The following is a 21,547-nucleotide window of genomic DNA, read 5'->3' as shown; positions in this document are numbered from 1 at the left end:
TATATCCATCTCCCGCACGGGGGTGTTGACGCGGGCTTGTTGCATCACTCCTCTTCTCCATATTACCACATCACCACCACTTCCACGCGCCTGCCTCGATGATAACAGCATTTGTAAACGGTGCAGGCGGTGTCTCGCTTAACGAGCGAGATGCGTTCCGCGAAAAGAAAATGCCCTGTCGCAAGCGAAAACTCGCCAAGCGATTGTCGCTTTCCCATTGACTGCCTCTCCCACGTTCAAAGCTGATCTACGTTTCAGCACCAAAAAGGTTCGACTCTTGAACAACATTTTTTTTACGTGAGAAATATACACGTTATAAATAAATAACACCACAATAAAGTAATAAAACATCATATGTAACGCTAAAACCACGGATGAAGGACCACAGTGCTTGCAGGTGCCTGGCATTGATGTTGTTTTGAAGGGTAGATGATGTTCGCGGGTGGACAGGACCGCCGGTTCAATTTTCACTCGTCACCGATGATGGTATCCGTGGCTCGGAATCGAACCAGGGTTGCTGGGTTCTTAGCCACGATGTGGCAGCGGCGGCGGCGGGGGAATTCCAGACGGAGCGCCCGCAATGAATCAATGTCAGTCTCTCCACGTGGGATGGAGGAGGCGCTGCTGCTGTTGTTGTTTCTGTCGGCCGTGACTCACACTCCCACCCTCCCCGACATCCGTGCAGGTGTGTTGGGGTTTCCCTTGAGTTGGAGGTTGCGTAAGGCGCCCTGGGATTTCTGCTCAGGTGAGGCTGGGAACGGTGGGAGGGGCGGGGTTGGAGGAGATAAGCAGCTGATTTTCAGCAAGTGATTAGCGGAACAGCGGTGTGTGAGCTGGCGTATCGCTGTGGCGTCGTTGGCCGGTGGTCTTGATGGGCAGGCAGCAGTTGAGAATGACGCTCCATCGCTTTAGATTTTAAGTTTTCGTGACTGCAAGGATCCATATACTCTTTGGTTTTTTCGGTAAAGTCACGTAGGTGAAAAAACGAAAACAACTAAATTAAATCACGACGTTTCAGAGGCAACACAACACAAGTAAAGACGGAAGCTTGTGTTGTGTTGCCTCCGAAACGTCGTGATTTAATTTATTTGTTTTCTTTTATAACCTACGTGACTTTACCGAAAAAACCATAGAGTATGGCTCATCGTTTGTTTTTCTCTGCAATCGAGGTGAAGGGCGGGCGTCAGGGCCCACAGGTGAGATAAGGTTGTCAGGGTGGTTGGGGGGGTGAGACCCAAATCCAGGTGATGGAGGTGCGTCAGAGCCCCTTCCTGGGCGCGGCTCCCGTCCCTGCACGCGAAGCTTGTCGTGCTGATCTCGCGGGGAAGCGATGCGTCGCCTCGCCTGACGACTCCTTTATCCGGCTAAATAAACAAACGCCTCTGCAGAGAGAGGGGGGCGCCTACCTTAACGGGGAAATTTTGGTCCGTCACGTGAGAGGATCTGCTTCTGACTCACGGCCGGAGTGTTGGTGTGGCGGGGGGGGGGCATCACGTGAAGCAGCTCCCACCACCGCCTCCTCCCCTCACACGCAGAAGACGAACAAAAATAACCCGCGAGGAAGGGCCATTGCTTGAAACGTCGCCTATGCTATGTTTTCCTCTTCCAGGCAATGCTACTGACGAGTTGAGTGTTACAGGGTGGGTGGGTCCGCTTCCATCCTTGCCTGCAGTCGTACTTTCCTACGCCTGGGCTAGGTCCAGCAGTGGAATGAGCCTGTCCAATGATCACTAATGCTGCGTACAGCGAGTACTCCAGGTGTCTCGCGCCAACATCAGAACTGTGGAGTGTGATTTTTGCTATAATGGCGCCAAATTCACGGACGGACCTGCCTCACTATCACATCACCGCACTGACGGGCTTGGATCAGTTCTGATTTTAAGTTCTGTAATTAGCTGTGAACAATGACACTTGTGCATTGCATGATGCGAAATAAATATATACTGTGCTAAATCTTTATTTTAGACATTGTATTTATTTGTATTTTATTGCCACATGTGTAGTGACACAGCGCTGACTGTTGGACAGCGGCAGGAACTGCAGGTGGGCACTTAGCGCACACGCCGCTGAGCAAATACACGGTGTGTGTGCCGGCAGGGCGGAGGAACTGGGGCAAGGATCACGGTAGACCTCGCGTGGAAGCCCCTGGAACGCTCTGGTGGCTAGGGGCGGAGCCAACCCGCGCCGAGGAGATTAAAAGCAGCGGAGAGCGAGAGCTCTGGGCTGCCGGTTCTGGGAGTGGTCTCGTCATCGCCGTCGTCGCTGCCGCCCTCGTCGCTTGCCGCCTTCGCCCGATCATTGCGTGGCCGGGCAGCGATTGGCTGCCCCGGTCGACGCCGTCGGTGCAACGCGGACAGGGTCGTGTCTGGTACGGGGCGCGTGGCAGCGTGGTCGTGTGTGGCGTGAGCTCGGCAACAATAAAAGGGGAGGACGGTGCCTCCTGCCACCACCTCGTCTCTCCGGCTGTGTGCGCGACGCATGTCACCCGCATGCACAGACGACACTACACATTGATTGGTTGTTCTGGTGGTGTATTTTTTCATCAACTTGGTTCGCAAGTTTAATCATTTTGCGTGAACTTCGAGATGTTGATACATATTGACTTTATTATGATGGTCGGTGCATACACACACGGTGGAGCGGTGGCGCATTGGATAGCGCACTGCGCCCACGAGCCCGGCCACCCGAGTTCAATCCCTGGTCACGGTTTTAAAAAGGTGGCGTATGTATGGCTGAGTGGATGAGAGTGAGGGGTTCAGCGATGGTGAGTGCGCGAGAGGGTGAGGTGGAGCGATTGAATGGTCACGCCGTGCGAGTGAGATCGGGAGAGTGAGCGCGTGACAGCGTTCGCGAGTGAGCGCCTGTGAAGAGAGCGGCAGCACACAGGCCGTCCGGCTTTGAACAGCGTGGTGAAGTATGGTCAGACGAGGGGGGGTTCGGGCGGCGGGGGGGTTTGGTCCCTCATGCTGTGATTGCACAGCCACTAGCAGATTGCAAGACAGAGTCGGTCACCACGCCGCGTGTTTCATAACTAATCTCATATCCGCGCTGACATGAATTACGTCTTCGCATTTCCTCAAACATTTTTACAGTAGACGTCCCGATATCTTCTTGTAAACTGAGCCATGGCGCAACGATTTTTTTTCTTTGCTTAATTTTGAGTTATCGTCTGAACTGGTGTACAGTGAGGGAAAAAAGTTTTTGATCCCCTGCTGATTTTGTACTTTGTCCACTGACAAAGAAATGATCAGTCTATAATTTTAATGGTAGGTTTATTTGAACAGTGAGAGACATAATAACAACAACAAAATCCAGAAAAACGCATGTCAAGTTCAAGTTCATTTATTAGGTATAGCCCTGTGAGCCATTCGGCTCTTGAATCGGGTGCAACCGCAACAAACAAAAAACAAAAACATGAACAAAAAACATCTTAAAGTAAATATGTGACTGAAAATCCAAGAAGAGACAGCAAAATATTGCAGAAAAAGCACCGTACACCAACACTGTGCAAAAATCCCAGTGGGATGCAAGTCAAACAACAACAACCACAAGACAACTTAGATTAAGGCCATCAGTCTAACTCTGTACTACAACAAACAAACATAGCCAAAGCAAAAAACTTTTTTCAAAATCACCAAAATAAAGCCATAAAAGCAATGAAACAGTGGTCTTAGGAACTGTGACCGAATTTTCACAATAAACGACGTAAACAACATGTACCACCAAACTCTGCAGCCATAGCTGGCTGCATGAGTCACTCCACAACAGCAGCAGGAGCATCAGTCGGAGTATCAACATTTTTCAATGCACCTTTAAGATCAGCACACTAAATCAAAACACAGGTCATACTTTGCAGCGATCATCCGGAGCGAAACATTGTATTTTAGGCCACTAAATTGCAGTGGCAGCTCTGGGTGTACAACTCCTCTAGAGCAGTTTTGAGTGAAGATCTCATAGGTAGTGATTCAAGTTGAAGTTTATTGGCAATAGCATTCCAGACCCTGGGGGCATCAATAGCAAAGGCCCTTCCTCTAGTATTTGTACGGCAATAGGGAATGTGAAGCTGGTAAATGAGCGAAGACCTTAGGTCACATTTGTTCTTTGAAACAGAGAGGAGATCCAGCAGGTAATCTGCGGATTTTTTTGTAAGTACATCGTGAATAATAAAATCTGATGCACAAGCCGTCGAACATTGAGAGATGTTAAGTTTGACCCAATGAAGAGATCACAGTGGTGAGTCCTATATGGGCAGTTCAATGCAAATCTTAAGGTCGAGTGATACATTGAGTCAAGCTTCTTCAGTGCAGTACTTGGGGCTGATTTATACACGATGTCACAGTAGAAGGGAAGTAATAAAATAATAAAAATAAATCATAATAAAATCATTCTCACGACGTTTCGGCCACAACGCAAGCAGCCGTCCTCAGGTGAAAACCAGGTCTGTCGGAGAGACAGCGTCTGAATGAAACAGCACACGAGCTTGGAGCGTGTATATAAGCTGGGTTAAAAGGGGCGCTTCGACAAAAGAATTTGCATATCAAGAGGAATTTAGCATATTTATGGGAAATGCAGGAATGTGATTAGTACTACATATGCCCGTGCATTATGCAGGACTAGCAGCATCAAAGGGAGGGGATATGGGAAATGCAGGTATGTGAATAGTACTAATTATGCCGGTGCATTATGCAGGATTAGCAGCATCAAAGGGAGGGGATAGGGGTAGCATTAATAAAGGGAAGGAGTGTTAATAGTATGTAGCTGCAGTAACTAAAACCAACACGTAAACAACTAAAGTATAAACTACATAGTATCATCAGTATACTAACTATACTCTACAATAAGCTGAGTTACTAACAGTAAGTAATACATTACAATTCTACGTCGTAAAAATTATATAATATGCTTCCATCTAAACTTTATTCTCTTACATCACACGAGTCTACACCGTACTATATACTGCCATAGACAAACCCAACATTAAATTATATACTGTATTGCTATAAACCACAGTATATAGTACGGTGTATGGTCGTGTGATGTAAGAGAATAACGTTTAGATGGAAGCATATTATATAATTTTTACGACGTAGAATTGTAATGTATTACTTGCTGTTAGTAACTCAGCTTATTGTAGAGTATAGTAAGTATACTGCTGGTGCTATGCAGTTTATACTTTAGTTTTTTATGTAGTTTATACTTTAGTTTTCTACGTGGTTGTTGAGTAACTGCAGCTACATACTATTAACATTCCTTTCCTTTGTTAATGCTACTCCCTGCACCCCCCCTTGGTGCTGCTGATCCTGCATAATGCATGGGCATAATATGACTATGAAACCCCCCCACCCACCTCCTACGCATTTCCCATGAATATGCTAAATTCCTCTTCATATGCACATTCTTTTTGTTAAGGCGCTCTTCCACCTCCAACCCAGCTTATATATAAGCTCCTAGCTTGGTAGTGTCTCATTCTTCACCTGAAGACGGCTGCTTGCGTTGTAGCCGAAACGTCGTGAGAATTATTTTATTTTATTATGTTTTATTTTTATTATTTTATTACTTCCCTTCTACGTGACTTTACCGAAAGAACCAAGAAGAAGGTGACAACAGTTGGTGCAATTATTCGCAAATGGAAGAAACACAAAATAACTGTCAATCTCCCTCGCCCTGGGGCTCCATGCAAGATCTCACCTCGTGGAGTTGCAATGATCATGAGAACGGCGAGGAATCAGCCCAGAACTACACGGGAGGATCTTGCCAATGATCTCAAGGCAGCTGGGACCATAGTCACCAAGAAAACAGTTGGTAACACACTACGCCGTGAAGAACTGAAATCCTGCAGCGCCCGCAAGGTCCTCCTGCTCAAAAAAGCACATATACATGCCCGTCTGAAGTTTGCCAATGAACATCTGAATGATTCAGAGAACAACTGGGTGAAAGTGTTGTGGTCAGATGAGACCAAAATGGAGCTCTTTGGCATCAACTCAACTCGCCGTGTTTGGATGAGGAATGCTGCCTATGACCCCAAGAACACCATCCCCACCATCAAACATGGAGGTGGAAACATTATGCTTTGGGGGTGTTTTTCTGCTAAGGGGACAGGACAACTTCACCGCATCAAAGGGACGATGGACGGGGCCATGTACCGTCAAATCTTGGGTGAGAACCTCCTTCCCTCAGCCAGGGCATTGAAAATTGGTCGTGGATGCGTATTCCAGCATGACAATGACCCAAAACACACGGCCAAGGCAACAAAGGAGTGGCTCAAGAAGAAGCACATTAAGGTCCTGGAGTGGCCTAGCCAGTCTCCAGACCTTAATCCCATAGAAAATCTGTGGAGGGAGCTGAAGGTTCGAGTTGCCAAACGTCAGCCTCGAAACCTTAATGACTTGGAGAAGATCTGCAAAGAGGAGTGGGACAAAATCCCTCCTGAGATGTGTGCAAACCTGATGGCCAACTACAAGAAACGTCTGACCTCTGTGATTGCCAACAAGGGTTTTGCCACCAAGTACTAAGTCATGTTTTGCAGAGGGGTCAAATGCTTATTTCCCTCATTAAAATGCAAATCAATTTATAACATTTTTGACATGCGTTTTTCTGGATTTTTTTGGTGCTATTCTGTATCTCACTGTTCAAATAAACCTATCATTAAAATTATAGACTGATCATTTCTTTGTCAGTGGGCAAACGTACAAAATGAGCAGGGGATCAAATACTTTTTTCCCTCATTGTAGGTTTAATCATCATCATCAGCCATGGTCTATCAACTGCTGGACGAAGACCTCGCCCACACCATCGCCACAATCCAACTCGCTCCCGCGCACGAACCGCTCTCATGTATCATCACTCCATGTCTGTGGTGGTCATCGTGATCCCTTCTAGAGACGTGTCCTACCCAAGTCCGCTTAACTTAACAGTTAATATAATGTCTATAGATTCTGCTCTCTGATCTATGTGTTCCTCGTTGTCTCTCAGTGCAAATCCCATAATGCATTTTCTTTCTCCGTGATTTTCTGCACAAGTTTAAACTTTTTCTGTGTTTTTGCCCGTGTCCGCCAATTTTTTAAAATTGTTTTTACGTGTTGCACTTTGAATGGCATCCTTTTCACGAAATAGTGCTATAGAAATAAAGACTTCATTGATTTATGACCCATGTCACGATTGGCACTTTGCACTGGTTGAAAGTAGCATTTTCAGACACAGTTGGTGTGTCCCTTTAAATGATCGGGTTCGGATATCGATGACTGCTCCAAATTCGTAAAACTACCCGCAAATTACTCAATTTGGATAACCCACAGCGACTAGTTAGTTGACCTGTGGCCGCATCTGCGGCACTAAAAAGCTCTGCTGCCTGCTGTACGTGCTTGAATTCACGCTCCTATGGTACCTGAAATCAACAGTGGAGTTCAACCTCTTTGGGCCCCACCCCTTCCTGACTTAGCCCTCCACCATAAATATGCTAAATTCCTCTTGATATGCAAATTCTTTTGTCAAGGCGGTCCCCCCTCCAACCCAGCTTAAATAGGCGCTCCAAGTCTGGGGTGTTTCATTCAGACTCTGTCTTCTCGACAGACCTGTTCTTCACCTGAAGACGGCTGCTTGCGTTGTGGCCGAAACGTCGTGAGAGTTATTTTATTATTTTATTATTTCCATCCTACGTGACTTTACCGAAAGAACCAAGAAGATGAGGCCCCCACCTCTTCGTCTTGCGCCTTTCCTTTTTTTAGGACCGCCCTTTAATATTAAAGCCCCGCCTCTTTCTGTTTAGGCCCTGCCCTTCCCTTCCCCCACAGACACTGGGTTTGGCTTATTTCATCAGTGGTGGGGGTTGTGGAAGGAGTGGGGGGGGCAACAGTGGAGGTAGCCGTGGGTGGAGGCCGTGGGGGGTGGGCCAGCTTCTCGCCTCCAGAATCGCGCTGTGAGCAGCGAGGGAGCGGTGGAGCATCGCCACCTACTGGGAAACGTTGGCAAGACCCTCGTGAAAACGAGTCTCGTTCATCCCTTCCTGGGTAAACAAGCTTAATAAATACGTTAATGTTAAGTTTGGAACGTGGGTTTTCGCGACCAATATTATCCATACGAGTTTGTTTTTGTTAAACATAGGCTAACCCAATAAACCTCAATTACAGCAATGTATATTCGTCTTCGTCCGTGACACTCCGTTTTGCAGCGGTGCACAACCACAATTTTACCTCCTGTGAAGAAATACCACACACACACGAAGTGGCATTTACGAACGTGTCCCGTAAAATAATGAAAGGAATTACAGTATGCCGGCGGCGGTAGGTGGAGATGACATATAGATGACATTTAGATGACATAGTTCTGGTTATGTTTTCCTGCCAGGCACAGCTGCTGCTGCTGCCGATGATGACGCTGAGACAAATGCCGCTCGACTGGTCGGAGCGAGACATCCGTGGAGCTGGCCACGAGCCCACAACACGAAGAGAGCGACTACCTCCTCCACTCGCTCCACAACCACCGCATCATTACTCAGCATCACGGACAGTGGGGGGCTCGCTGCTGTGAGAGAGAGAGGTGGTTAACACGGAGTGGGGGGCTCGCTGCTGAGAGAGAGAGAGAGGTGGTTAACACGGAGAGTGGGGGGCTCGCTGCTGTGAGAGAGAGAGAGGTGGTTAACACGGAGAGTGGGGGGCTCGCTGCTGTGAGAGAGAGAGAGGTGGTTAACACGGAGTGGGGGGCTCGCTGCTGTGAGAGAGAGAGAGGTGGTTAACACGGAGAGTGGGGAGCTCGCTGCTGAGAGAGAGAGGTGGTTAACACGGAGAGTGGGGGGCTCCCTGCTGTGTGAGAGAGGTGGTTAACACGGAGTGGGGGGCTCGCTGCTGAGAGAGAGGGAGAGGTGGTTAACACGGAGAGTGGGGGGCTCGCTGCTGAGAGAGAGAGGTGGTTAACACGGAGAGTGGGGGGCTCGCTGCTGTGAGAAAGAGAGGTGGTTAACACGGAGTGGGGGGCTCGCTGCTGAGAGAGAGAGGTGGTTAACACGGAGTGGGGGGCTCCCTGCTGTGAGAGAGAGGTGGTTAACACGGAGTGGGGGGCTCCCTGCTGTGAGAAAGAGAGGTGGTTAACACGGAGTGGGGGGCTCCCTGCTGAGAGAGAGAGGTGGTTAACACGGAGTGGGGGGCTCCCTGCTGTGAGAAAGAGAGAGGTGGTTAACACGGAGTGGGGGGCTCACTGCTGTGAGAGAGAGAGGTGGTTAACACGGAGTGGGGGGCTCCCTGCTGTGAGAGAGAGGTGGTTAACACGGAGTGGGGGGCTCGCTGCTGTGAGAAAGAGAGGTGGTTAACACGGAGTGGGGGGCTCCCTGCTGAGAGAGAGAGGTGGTTAACACGGAGTGGGGGGCTCGCTGCTGTGAGAAAGAGAGGTGGTTAACACGGAGTGGGGGGCTCCCTGCTGTGAGAGAGAGGTGGTTAACACGGAGTGGGGGGCTCCCTGCTGTGAGAAAGAGAGGTGGTTAACACGGAGTGGGGGGCTCCCTGCTGTGAGAAAGAGAGGTGGTTAACACGGAGTGGGGGGCTCCCTGCTGAGAGAGAGAGAGGTGGTTAACACGGAGTGGGGGGCTCCCTGCTGTGAGAGAGAGAGAGGTGGTTAACACGGAGTGGGGGGCTCGCTGCTGAGAGAGAGAGAGAGGTGGTTAACACGGAGTGGGGGGCTCACTGCTGTGAGAGAGAGGTGGTTAACACGTAGTGGGGGGCTCGCTGCTGTGAGAGAGAGGTGGTTAACACGGAGTGGGGGGCTCGCTGCTGTGAGAGAGAGAGGTGGTTAACACGGAGTGGGGGGCTCACTGCTGTGAGAGAGAGAGAGGTGGTTAACACGGAGTGGGGGGCTCGCTGCTGTGAGAGAGAGAGGTGGTTAACACGGAGTGGGGGGCTCACTGCTGTGAGAGAGAGAGGTGGTTAACACGGAGTGGGGGGCTCACTGCTGTGAGAGAGAGAGGTGGTTAACACGGAGTGGGGGGCTCGCTGCTGAAAGAGAGAGAGAGGTGGTTAACACGGAGTGGGGGGCTCACTGCTGTGAGAGAGAGAGGTGGTTAACACGTAGTGGGGGGCTCGCTGCTGTGAGAGAGAGAGGTGGTTAACACGGAGTGGGGGGCTCCCTGCTGTGAGAAAGAGAGGTGGTTAACACGGAGTGGGGGGCTCGCTGCTGAAAGAGAGAGAGAGGTGGTTAACACGGAGTGGGGGGCTCACTGCTGTGAGAGAGAGAGGTGGTTAACACGTAGTGGGGGGCTCGCTGCTGTGAGAGAGAGAGGCGGTTAACACGGAGTGGGGGGCTCCCTGCTGAGAGAGAGAGAGGTGGTTAACACGGAGTGGGGGGCTCCCTGCTGTGAGAGAGAGAGAGGTGGTTAACACGGAGTGGGGGGCTCGCTGCTGAGAGAGAGAGAGGTGGTTAACACGGAGTGGGGGGCTCCCTGCTGAGAGAGAGAGAGGTGGTTAACACGGAGTGGGGGGCTCCCTGCTGTGAGAGAGAGAGAGGTGGTTAACACGGAGTGGGGGGCTCGCTGCTGTGAGAGAGAGAGGTGGTTAACACGGAGTGGGGGGCTCACTGCTGTGAGAGAGAGAGGTGGTTAACACGTAGTGGGGGGCTCGCTGCTGTGAGAGAGAGAGGTGGTTAACACGGAGTGGGGGGCTCGCTGCTGTGAGAGAGAGAGGTGGTTAACACGGAGTGGGGGGCTCGCTGCTGTGAGAGAGAGAGGTGGTTAACACGGAGTGGGGGGCTCGCTGCTGTGAGAGAGAGAGGTGGTTAACACGGAGTGGGGGGCTCGCTGCTGTGAGAGAGAGAGGTGGTTAACACGTAGTGGGGGGCTCGCTGCTGTGAGAGAGAGAGGTGGTTAACACGGAGTGGGGGGCTCGCTGCTGTGAGAGAGAGAGGTGGTTAACACGGAGTGGGGGGCTCGCTGCTGTGAGAGAGAGAGGTGGTTAACACGGAGTGGGGGGCTCGCTGCTGTGAGAGAGAGAGGTGGTTAACACGGAGTGGGGGGCTCGCTGCTGTGAGAGAGAGAGGTGGTTAACACGGAGTGGGGGGCTCGCTGCTGTGAGAGAGAGAGGTGGTTAACACAGAGTGGGGGGCTCGCTGCTGTGAGAGAGAGAGGTGGTTAACACGGAGTGGGGGGCTCGCTGCTGTGAGAGAGAGAGGTGGTTAACACGGAGTGGGGGGCTCGCTGCTGTGAGAGAGAGGTAGTTAACACGGAGAGTGGGGGGCTCACTGCTGAGAGAGAGAGGTGGTTAACACGGAGTGGGGGGCTCGCTGCTGTGAGAGAGAGAGGTGGTTAACACGGAGTGGGGGGCTCGCTGCTGTGAGAGAGAGAGGTGGTTAACACGGAGTGGGGGGCTCGCTGCTGTGAGAGAGAGAGGTGGTTAACACGGAGTGGGGGGCTCGCTGCTGTGAGAGAGAGAGGTGGTTAACACGGAGTGGGGGGCTCGCTGCTGTGAGAGAGAGAGGTGGTTAACACGGAGTGGGGGGCTCGCTGCTGTGAGAGAGAGAGGTGGTTAACACAGAGTGGGGGGCTCGCTGCTGTGAGAGAGAGAGGTGGTTAACACGGAGTGGGGGGCTCGCTGCTGTGAGAGAGAGAGGTGGTTAACACGGAGTGGGGGGCTCGCTGCTGTGAGAGAGAGGTAGTTAACACGGAGAGTGGGGGGCTCACTGCTGAGAGAGAGAGGTGGTTAACACGGAGTGGGGGGCTCGCTGCTGTGAGAGAGGTCGCCATGGAAACGGGAGGGAGGTGCGGGTGGGGGGGGAGGAGGCGGCGAGCGCAGCCGGATCCGAGGGGCCCGCGAGGTTGCAGGCGGCGCACGTGGCAGCTGCTGCTGCTGCAGCTACTGTAGCTGCTGATGCTTCTATTGTTGCTGCTGCTGCTACTGTAGCTGCTGTTGCTGCTGCTGTAGCTGATATTGTAGGTGCTGATGCTTCTATTGTTGCTGCTGCTGCTGTAGCTGATGTTGCTGTTGTAGCTGCTGATGCTTCTATTGTTGCTGCTGCTGCTACTGTAGCTGCAGTTGATGCTGCTGTAGCTGATATTGTAGGTGCTGATGCTTCTATTGTTGCTGCTGCTGCTGTAGCTGCTGTTGCTGCTGCTGTAGCTGCTGCTGCTGTAGTAGCTGCTGCAGCTGTAGTAGCTGCTGTAGCTCCTGCTCCTGCTGCTGCTGTAGTAGCTGCTGCTGCTGCTGTAGCAGCTGCTGCTGCTGCTGTAGCAGCTGCTGCTGCTGCTGTAGCAGCTGCTGCTGCTGCTGTAGCAGCTGCTGCTGCTGCTGTAGCAGCTGCTGCTGCTGTAGCAGCTGCTGCTGCTGTAGCAGCTGCTGCTGCTGTAGCAGCTGCTGCTGCTGTAGCTACTGATGCTTCTGCTGCTGTAGCTCCTGCTGCTGCTGCTGTAGCTGCTACTGCTGTAGCTTCTGCTGCTGTAGCTTCTGCTGCTGTAGCTCCTGCTGCTGTTGCTTCTACTGTTGCTGTAGCTGCTAATGCTGTAGTTGCTGCTGCTGTAGCTGCTGCTGCTGTAGCTGCTGCTGCTGTAGCTGCTGCTGCTGCTCGTCGCCCCTGCTACTGCTGCCGGCGTAACTTTCTGCTTTTGCCGCCGCCGCTGCTGCTGCTGCTGAAGATGTCGCTGCTCCAGATTGCGTGTCGCTCCTCCTGCTGCTGCTTGCTGAAGCCGGCCCTGCTGCTCCTGCTGCTCTAGCTATTAGCCACCCCCGCTACTGCTGCCGGCGTAACTTTCTGCCTCCGCCGCTGCTGTTGTTGCTGAAGTTGTCGCTGCTCCAGATTGCGTGTCGCTTCTCCTGTGGCTCCTGCTGCAGCTTTGCTGAAGCCGGCCCTGCTGCTCCTGCTGCTGCTCCTGCTGCTGCTCTTGGTGCTGCTCTTGGTGCTCCAGCTGGCGTGCAGACACGGGGCGAGCGCCATCAGCAGCCGTGTTGACGCGACACGTGGCTCATCTAGCCGCAGCAGCAGCAGCAGCTGTAGCTGATGAAGCATCATCCCTGCTGTTGTTCCTCGTCCATGGACATCGACTGAGGAGGTGGGGATGAACGAGGAGGGAGGATGAGGTGGTGGTGAGAGACACGGGGGGTGGGAGTCGTGGCGATTGTGGCCGACTGCACCACGAGTACGGGATATGGCTGAACGATTAATCGATTTCAAATCGAAATTGCAGTTTGAAACAATGCGATTGGTAAATCGCAGAGGCTGCGATTTTTTTGCGATTTGAAAAGTCCTATTAACGGTCTTGTTGGAATTGTTTTATGTTTTGTTATTATAACTTTATTTAACTTAACAAGTGTAACATGTTTGATTGTTCTATTTCAATTAAAGCATTTTAAAAAATACATGTTGGAAGCAATTAATATATTTTAAGTTCTCATCCCTGCATTTAGAATATATAGAGCAGTTCATATTTTGATGGTATCCTGTGGTAATGCTCCATCACATGTTTTAAATCTATTACACACTGAATATTGCATATATGTACTGCCCTGTCTTGCCAAGTGGCACGTTCTGGCTGCTAACTTCACAATGCAGTTCATTAGCCGGCATGGCAACGTACTCCGATAATTACATGGTTCAATCATTTCAGTGTTACCTTTGTTTTATTTTTTTCAACAGTTGTGCAATTGTTTTGCTGTAGAGTACGTGTATACTGTACATCATAAAATAGACGCATATGCCATATTCTCATTGGGCCCTTAGCTGCTCACAGAGATGATCTGTGTTATTATTTTGGTCTTTCGGTAAAGTCACGTAGATAGGTTGAAAGAAAATAACAAAAAATAACAACAAAAAACTCCGACGTTTCGATCGCAACACAAGCGTTCGTCAACAGTTTTTTGTTATTTTTTGTTATTTTCTTTGAACCTATCTACGTGATTTTACCGAAAGACCCAAACAATATGAATTACTGCAGTCACGAAAGCTGTAAGTCAAGATGGTCTGTGTTAGTTTGAGATTCTAGGTAATACAGTACCATATACAGGTTACCTTGGGAGTCAGTCTCTCAAAGGCTTTGTAAATCTGTGCCGTGTAATTAAACTCAACAAGGTGTCTGGGCTCTTACCTGGTCATTAAAACGTAAAGGTCACATACAGTATATATATTTAAATGTTTAAAGCATATATGGTTCTTCAAATGTTTGCGTTTGGGTTTATGTAGGGTTCATAAGATGGGGGTACTGTTTGACATTCAGTTCTACAGCGTACCGTTTGCATTATAAAACTGGTTTGATGTCCAACGCAACGCTTATGATTGAATATGACCCACGTGTACCGAGCCTCGCTATAGCAACCTGTGGGACGATATAAATAGGGCCACTGCCCCGGTGGGATCACAGCATCGTGCTCACCAGAGGCAGTGACCGGCACGAATGTGATCAAGTACGTGCTCAAAAAACAAAAGGCTTTGTTTTAATATCAAAAAGCAGCATTTATTTTTTTAAATGTCTATTGTATATTCAGTTTAATGTCACTAGGCCTCAAGACTTAATTTCAAGTGGGTTGAGCAGTTTGACTGTGTCCATCAAAGAGCGATTTGTTGATCGTGCCACGTGCCCTTTGGTGGTGTGAGCCCACTTTGTGTGCACAGGCGGTGACGGGCAGTTGCGTTCGCACCGGGGGCCTTAACCGCCGCTCTACGCCGCAGGTTTTGCCATTGCCCAGTGGGCCATCGGCGCGGCCTTCACCCACCGAGGGCCATCCCCGTCTCGTCTGCTCGCTCCGAGCCATGGCCTACGGCGGGAACACCACGCAGGCCCAGCCCGGCGCCGTGGCCACGTGGGCTCCCGCCGTCCCCGGCGGCAACGGTACCGCCCCGGGCCCTGCGCCGCTCCTCCTGTGCCCCAACGCGTCGGCGGGCTCCCAGTGGCTGTGGCACGTGCTCGGGGAGTGCCCTGATGGGAGCCGGGACTACGCGAGCGTGGCCTTCGCGCTCCTGTCCATCATCTGCTTCCTGTTGGCCATGCTGCCGTGAGTCCGGGGCCCGTCGTGCGTGTTCTTTTTGCTGCCGCTGGCCACGTGTGGGTGATGAGGGGAATGTCGCGGTGGATCAGCCAGCGGTGACGGCCTCCATGAGACTGTCGCTTGGGCAGTTTGAGAGGCAAATATAAACATTGATAATGGCGGAAATTCCAGCAATGCAATGTCCACTAGCTGCATGCCAAAGTGATCTGCCACTTGAAATATGCAGTGCAGACAATCGATCTCTCCTTCGGTGTTATCCTTAACACTGAATACGTTTTAACTATATCGCGGTGCACGCTACTACAGATTGGCAATTGTAAAGTACTTGAAAGAACGGTTCCACAAAATCTGGAACCCCATTTTCGAGGTTGCTTCCACTCTTTTGTGAAAGATGGCGATTGGCAGCTAGCTGCAGCGTGGGGAAAAAGTGCTCCGTTCGCCTGATGAGAGCTCAACGAGATCGATAAATAATTATTGTCCCCTCGGCCGACCGGCATTGGGTATGGCCACCCAGATCACCGTTTCATAAGAGAGTGGATGTCTCCAAAGGGTCTGGCCCGCTGGAATGGTATCACTACTACTGCTATGACTGCATTGCATTGTTGAGCATGCAGCTCTCTGGCATGTCATGCCGTGACTGCCGTCCATGTCGCGCGTTGTTTGGCACGGTGCGAGCAGGCAGCTGTACGAATCGTACCGCTCTGGCAAAGCTGACCAGGCCCTCTCCATTTGGTTTCTGCTCGCTTGGCTGGGAGGCGACTGCTCCAACCTCATTGGCTGCATCCTGACAAATCAGCCGCACCTACAGGTACAGCCACGGCCTCACCTGCAGCTCTTCCCACGACCTTGTGGGCTGACGAACGCATGTGTGCGTGCACGTGTTGTGTGTGTGTGTGAGCGTTGGTCGGAGCGTAACGGCGTGCTTGTGCAGGATGTACACTGACGGTGTGTGAAACGTCGATGCATCGGTACGTGTGTATGGTCCCCGTGAGAATCGGGTTAACCCGTGGTGCTGCTGGCTCGATGGAGATGCAGGCTCGGCTCGAGCTCCCCTCTGATTAGTGAGGGGGGGCACTGGTGCTGTTGTGTGGGGGATCACCATCGCAGTGACATAAACCTTGTGCTGGCACCGTGGGGAAACCTGTTCATCATTGGAACCTCATTTGCCAGTAATAAAATATGATAATAGTTTTTTTACCCTTTTATCTGGCAACAAAACTGACACCTTTTTTACAAGGAGTCATGTTTGCATTGACCACAATACCTGCAGTCGGAATGCAAACAAAAAACATAACTCTGATAATGTATGCACTGTTTTTGAAATTGATTGGTCCACACCCGAGACAGCTTTCTTTAGAGCCTAGTCTCACATGGTGTTGGACCAGATGACGCCAAAAGGCGCATTTCAAGGACAGTGCATACATTCTAGATTTGAAGCTTTCGTGACTGCAAGGATTCATATTCTTAGGTTTTTTCGGTAAAGTCACGTCGTGATTTTTATTTTACTTTTATTAATCTTAATTTTTACCTACGTGACTTTACCGAAAAAACCTAAGAATAGTGCATACATTATCAGAGTTATGTTTTTTGTTTGCATTCCGACTGCAGGTATTGTGGTCAATGCAAACATGACTCCTTGCAAAAAAGGTGTCAGTTTTGTTGCCAGATAAAAGGGTAAAAAAACAATTATCAAACCTGTTCATGTTGCGCTGCTAACGCGTGCGTTTTCTGTGCCGCGCTCACACTCAGACGTTAATGGCCGTGGACTACGTGATGATGGACAACTTGGTGATGTCCCAGTACCTCTACTACCGAGTGAGAAATCGGAATGGCGGTGAGGGAGCAGTGTGCTGCTTTTGTTATCCATTCAAGCATGGCTGTCTGCGGACGATACAAGCAAAGAGAGACGGAGTCGCACACGTAGTGCTGCAATGATTGATCGATTAAAGCAATGTGTTGCTCAGTGATTGATTTAATTGGCAGCTGTTTTGAAATGGGTGACTCCAGGAATCCATCCTACCAAAAACAGGAAAGCGTGGCACGGTGATGATGATCGATTATGGTGAGATTGTCATCCATACCTGCCCATCTTCACCTCGGTAGGCTTATGGTATTGTTATAGTTTCAACTGCATGTATTTTGTTGCCTAGTTATGTTTTTACAATTCATAAAACAATTTATACCGTTTGCGATGTGATAGGTTATTGCAGTTTGGGGCTGAGATTCGATGCAGGAGTTGATTCTGTTGTTTAGATTGTTAGCTGCACGAGCATTAGCATCGAATTCGTATTGCTAACAGCTAATCGCTTCCCACCTGCACGATTTGATGCCTGTAACCGTGAGTGTTCTTCGAGTGAGTCAAAGAACCAAAGGGCCTTTGCGCGCCTACGGATCGGAGAGAGGTGACGCCGCTGTTGTGTCCGCCGCGTGTGCCCTGCAGATGCCGGCTGTCTGCAGTGGTCGTGCGTATGCTGGATGCTGTCCTGTACCCTCCTCGCATTGCTGCTGCCTTTCCTCCTCTTCTGGCACCACCCCCTGCTGGAGGCCCCTGCCCTTGGGACCAACTCCTCCCGCGCTCTTGCCCACGCTAGCGTGAGTTACGAGCGTTTTTACACTGTGCCGCTGTTGATTTTGCAAGTTTGTGGGAGTGCCCCTTTATCTATTTCTTTCATGGCACTGTGACCTTTATGCCCATTTGGGCAGCTTTGACCGTGAAGTGGAATCTAGACCACACGTGGCAACAGCACTAATGTTTATAGATAACCTCTGTGGCCAGAGCGCTTCAGTGAATCAAGTTTGTTTAAACCGGGGGAAAACCCAAAGAGAATAAGTACAGTCTCTAGTAATAGGTTTTTACCCTTTCAACTGGTACAAAACTGACACCTTTATACAAGGCATCATGTTTGCAATAATCAAAACACAAGCAGTCAAAATGCAAACAAAAAGAAACAACTCTGATGATGATAATGATATGCACTGTCCTTGAAGTTGATTGGTCCACACCCGAGACAGCTTTTCTTAGAGCCTAGTCTCCAGGTGACGCCTTTTGGCGTCATCTGGTCCAACACCAATGGAGACTAGGCTCTAAGAAAAGCTGTCTCGAGTGTGGACCAATCAACTTCAAGGACAGTGCATATCATTATCATCATCAGAGTTCTTTCTTTTTGTTTGCATTTTGACTGCTTGTGTTGTGGTATTGCAAACATGATGCCTTGTATAAAGGTGTTAGTTTTAGTACCAGTTGAAAGGGTAAAAACCTATTACTATATTTTGCCACTGGTAAAGGAGGTCTCATAGTGTAAGTACAGTCTCATTTGCGAGAGTGGTCTGTGCAGTGTTCTGCTGCCAGTAGGGGGCGATGATTGCTATGTAAAATCCCTTTTGAGTCATTTGTAGGTCATTTCGAATTTGGATCCCCCTGACACCGGCACACGATGGCCTTACTCTTGTGAATGATGTCAGGGAATCTGTAACGGCCACTGTGAAGTGGATGACACGTAGCGTTGTTATTATTAGGCCTGTACAAATATGGTGGCTGCTGGATTCAAACCTCTGCAAAAAGCGGCAAACGCCCTACTGCTGGGCCGCATCACCGCCCAGTGACATAGGCGGTGTTCATCGATAAACGGCTGGCCCAGAAAACGTTCAACGTAGCCAGTGGCTGTGCCCGTGCAGAAGCTGCCTTCGTTGGGATGGATGGAGCTGGTCGGCTACACTTCCGGCTCAGCCTCTGCCGCCTTCTACCTGGGAGGGAGGCTGCCACAGCTGTACCGCAACGTGAGTCGGCGCCGCTGGTGCCTCTCGACACAATCGACTCAATCGAGCGCACGCTTGGCTCTCTCCCGTGCGTGGTCGGCTTGCGCCACACCTCGTTCGGCATGATGTCGAGCCTTTTTCTGCACGTGCTGAGAGCCTCTTTAGGAACTGACCTGTTGAGGATATAATGCAGCAACTGACATATCTATATATACACACACTGCATTAGTCAAGAACTGAATGCAAGTTGTCGACGTATCTTCCGGCATGCGGAGTAAAAAGTTGGACGTCATGCCCAGCAACACGCGGTACAACCTGAGAGCACGCTGGGAGGCCGTACGGCTCAACCACGAAAACCCACGCTCAAGGAAAGGTTTGCTGACAACTTGTTTGAGGGTATTTGGCAGCGGCCGACCCAGATTGCGCCCATGAGAGTTGGTGAAAATAATAGATCCTTTGAGAGCACCTACCGAGGCTTGCGCTGCGCGTGTGGTGTGAGATGCGCTGCCTCTCCTCTGCTGCAGTACAAGCGGCACTCGGTGGAGGGAGTCTCGCTGGCGCTCTTCATGCTTACAATCCTGGGGAACAGCACGTACGGCACGAGTTTGGTGCTGAAGGCCCCCAGACCGGGCGAAACCGAGGGCCAGGCTATCGTCGCTCACCTGCCCTGGCTCATCGGCAGCTTCGGAACTCTGCTGCTTGACTCCTCTGTATCCTTGACTCACGGCGTTGTTTCGAGCGCATGGCCATTGGCAGCTCAATGGGCAGTTGTTGTATCAAGACTATGCAATAGATATCAACACAGATCCAGGCCGAACTGAATATTATTACAGGGTTTGACCTAAGCCAGATTTCCACTTTGGCAACCGTCACGGGTTTTATTAGGTAAACAAGGTAAGGGTGCAGTCCTGCAACTGCTAACTCGCCCTGGAGAATCAATTTTTTGAATATTTGGCCTACTCTTCATATCCTGGCCAGACACCTCGGAAAGAGATGGAAGCACTCACAGCTACAGTTTACCCCACCACATGTAACCTGCCAATCGACAAACAGTGGTGTATTCATTTATCTACTGCTGGTTGGATAGAGGTGGGGGGGGGGTGGATTTAAGAAACTTGTCTATTGTTTTAAAACTGCCATGCCGGGAGATCAAATTGAACCCGCGACCTTTGAATTGCAAGTCCAGTGTGCTAATGCTTGCACCGCAGTGGCACACCCAATTTATTTACTTTCTAGGTATTCATCAAGCACGTCTTGGGGATTGAGAAACTTGACGTGTAAATGTTGACCGGGCTGGCCCCTTAACCGCGATGGCTCAGATGGTAGCTCAGTTTGTGCGATACAGACGCCGCCACGGCGGCCGCCCTGAAGGAGAGGACACCATTCCGCTGCGGCTGGACGAGAGGGAAGGGGCCCCATTGCTCACCGGCTGGGGGGATGAGTGACGCCGCGCGTACCCAGAGGTCATTGCCGTGACCCCAGGTTCACTGCCGTGACCCCAGGTTCACTGCCGTGACCCCAGGTCATTGCCATGACCCCGCGATCCTGGAAGCGTTTGAGCGACGTTTCTTGGGCTTAGCACGGCCGCAAGGGAGGCCGTGCTTTACGATGTTCTTTTTTTAAACCATCAAGCGGGTGTGAGAATCTGCAGTGTGCTGCTTTCACATTCCTCTCTGTCATTCCAGGTCCCTCCTGCCTGCGGGTCCGACCATGGTATTTAGCCATCACCGCTTGTCTTAATTGTCAGTTGTGTCTCACGTCGGTGGCCTTCTTACTGTAGCGATGTTGAAAAGCAATATTTAGTGATAGCCCGTAACCTGATCGTGACGTGATCTTGAAAACTATACTGAGCCATACGTTGTCCAATATTGCGTCGGCCATAATGCCTTACAATGTGCCTCCAGTGGGAGACAGGGTTGGCCTGCACGGCCTCCTAGGAGCTCCCTGTGTCTCAGGTTTCCCCTGCAAGACAACTACACACGTCTCTCGCCCCTTACAGCTTAGCGACCTGGGTGGCCGCTTAACTTCCCCACCCCTTGATAAGGGCCCGGCTTGGCTCAGGGCACTACTAGCTTGTTGCTTGTTTTTCTATTGAATCAAACTTTAGCAGGGGATTAACTCACGGAGGTTACTTCGTTTACATGACATTGAATCGGTCTTCCGTTGGATCGAACTTGTTTTACATTTTGGCTTGTAAACTCTGTGCAATAATTTCCGAGTTGGAGACACGGGTTTGAGTGGACACTGAGTGTATCGTTATTTATGAGTGCTGGTGTGCACGCACGTAAGGCTGAAATAAAGGCGTCTTGTTGCTGCCATTCTCGTGACTGATGTGCGATTTGCAGGACGCGTCCAGGACTCGAACTCCCGTATCCTCGGGTCAGGGAACTGCGATTCGTACTGTGTACAATATCCTAAGCGACTTGTAGTTCCCTCGATTCGCAATTGAATGAAGTGTTCGTGAACTAAATGTCCTTGTAAGGAATGTCAGGCATCTGGTGTCGCCGAGTGTCTGAATGGCTCGCGTTGTACGAGCTCAGCCGACGGGCGTGGAGTGAACGAGGAGGAGGAGAAAATAACTCGCAACCAAGTCCCACAGTGCCTCTGCACAATTACATCCTGAGAGAGGGGCGGGGTCGAAGGGGGGGGGTGAATGGGGCGGGGTTAAGGGGGGAGTGAGGGGGGTGAAGGGGGAGGGGGGGACGAGGGGAGAGGGGGGGCGAGGCGAGGGGAGGGGGAGGGGGGAGCGAGGGGAGGGGGAAGGCGAGGGGGGGGAGCGAGGCGAGGTGGGGGAGGGGGGGGAGCGAGGGGAGGGGGGGGAGCGAGGGGAGGGGGGGGAGCGA

The 21,547-nt window shown here is 50.8% G+C and overlaps 1 protein-coding gene across 2 annotated transcripts; it reads left to right on the top strand.

The window, feature by feature from the left end:
- Positions 1–8,373: 8,373 nt before the first annotated feature.
- LOC144730907 (lysosomal amino acid transporter 1 homolog) lies at positions 8,374–21,024 on the top strand. Of its 2 annotated transcripts, none has more exons than XM_078611759.1 (9): positions 8,374–8,535; positions 12,875–13,018; positions 14,632–14,954; positions 15,627–15,756; positions 16,698–16,782; positions 17,389–17,540; positions 18,624–18,725; positions 19,229–19,414; positions 20,024–21,024. In XM_078611759.1, exons 3-9 carry the CDS (start codon positions 14,713–14,715, stop codon positions 20,147–20,149), a joined length of 1,023 nt encoding a protein of 340 aa, XP_078467885.1. In that variant the 5' UTR covers positions 8,374–8,535; positions 12,875–13,018; positions 14,632–14,712; the 3' UTR covers positions 20,150–21,024. The 2 variants fall into 2 exon arrangements, with proteins under 2 accessions (XP_078467885.1, XP_078467884.1); XM_078611758.1 differs by having other exon boundaries at positions 12,801–13,018.
- Positions 21,025–21,547: the final 523 nt, after the last annotated feature.

Source organism: Lampetra planeri, chromosome 37 (assembly GCF_965212315.1).
Source record: "Lampetra planeri chromosome 37, kcLamPlan1.2.h2, whole genome shotgun sequence".
Lineage (NCBI taxonomy): Eukaryota > Metazoa > Chordata > Hyperoartia > Petromyzontiformes > Petromyzontidae > Lampetra > Lampetra planeri.
Note: the sequence above shows the minus strand (reverse complement) of the source record. Positions and strands in the feature narration are given on the sequence as shown.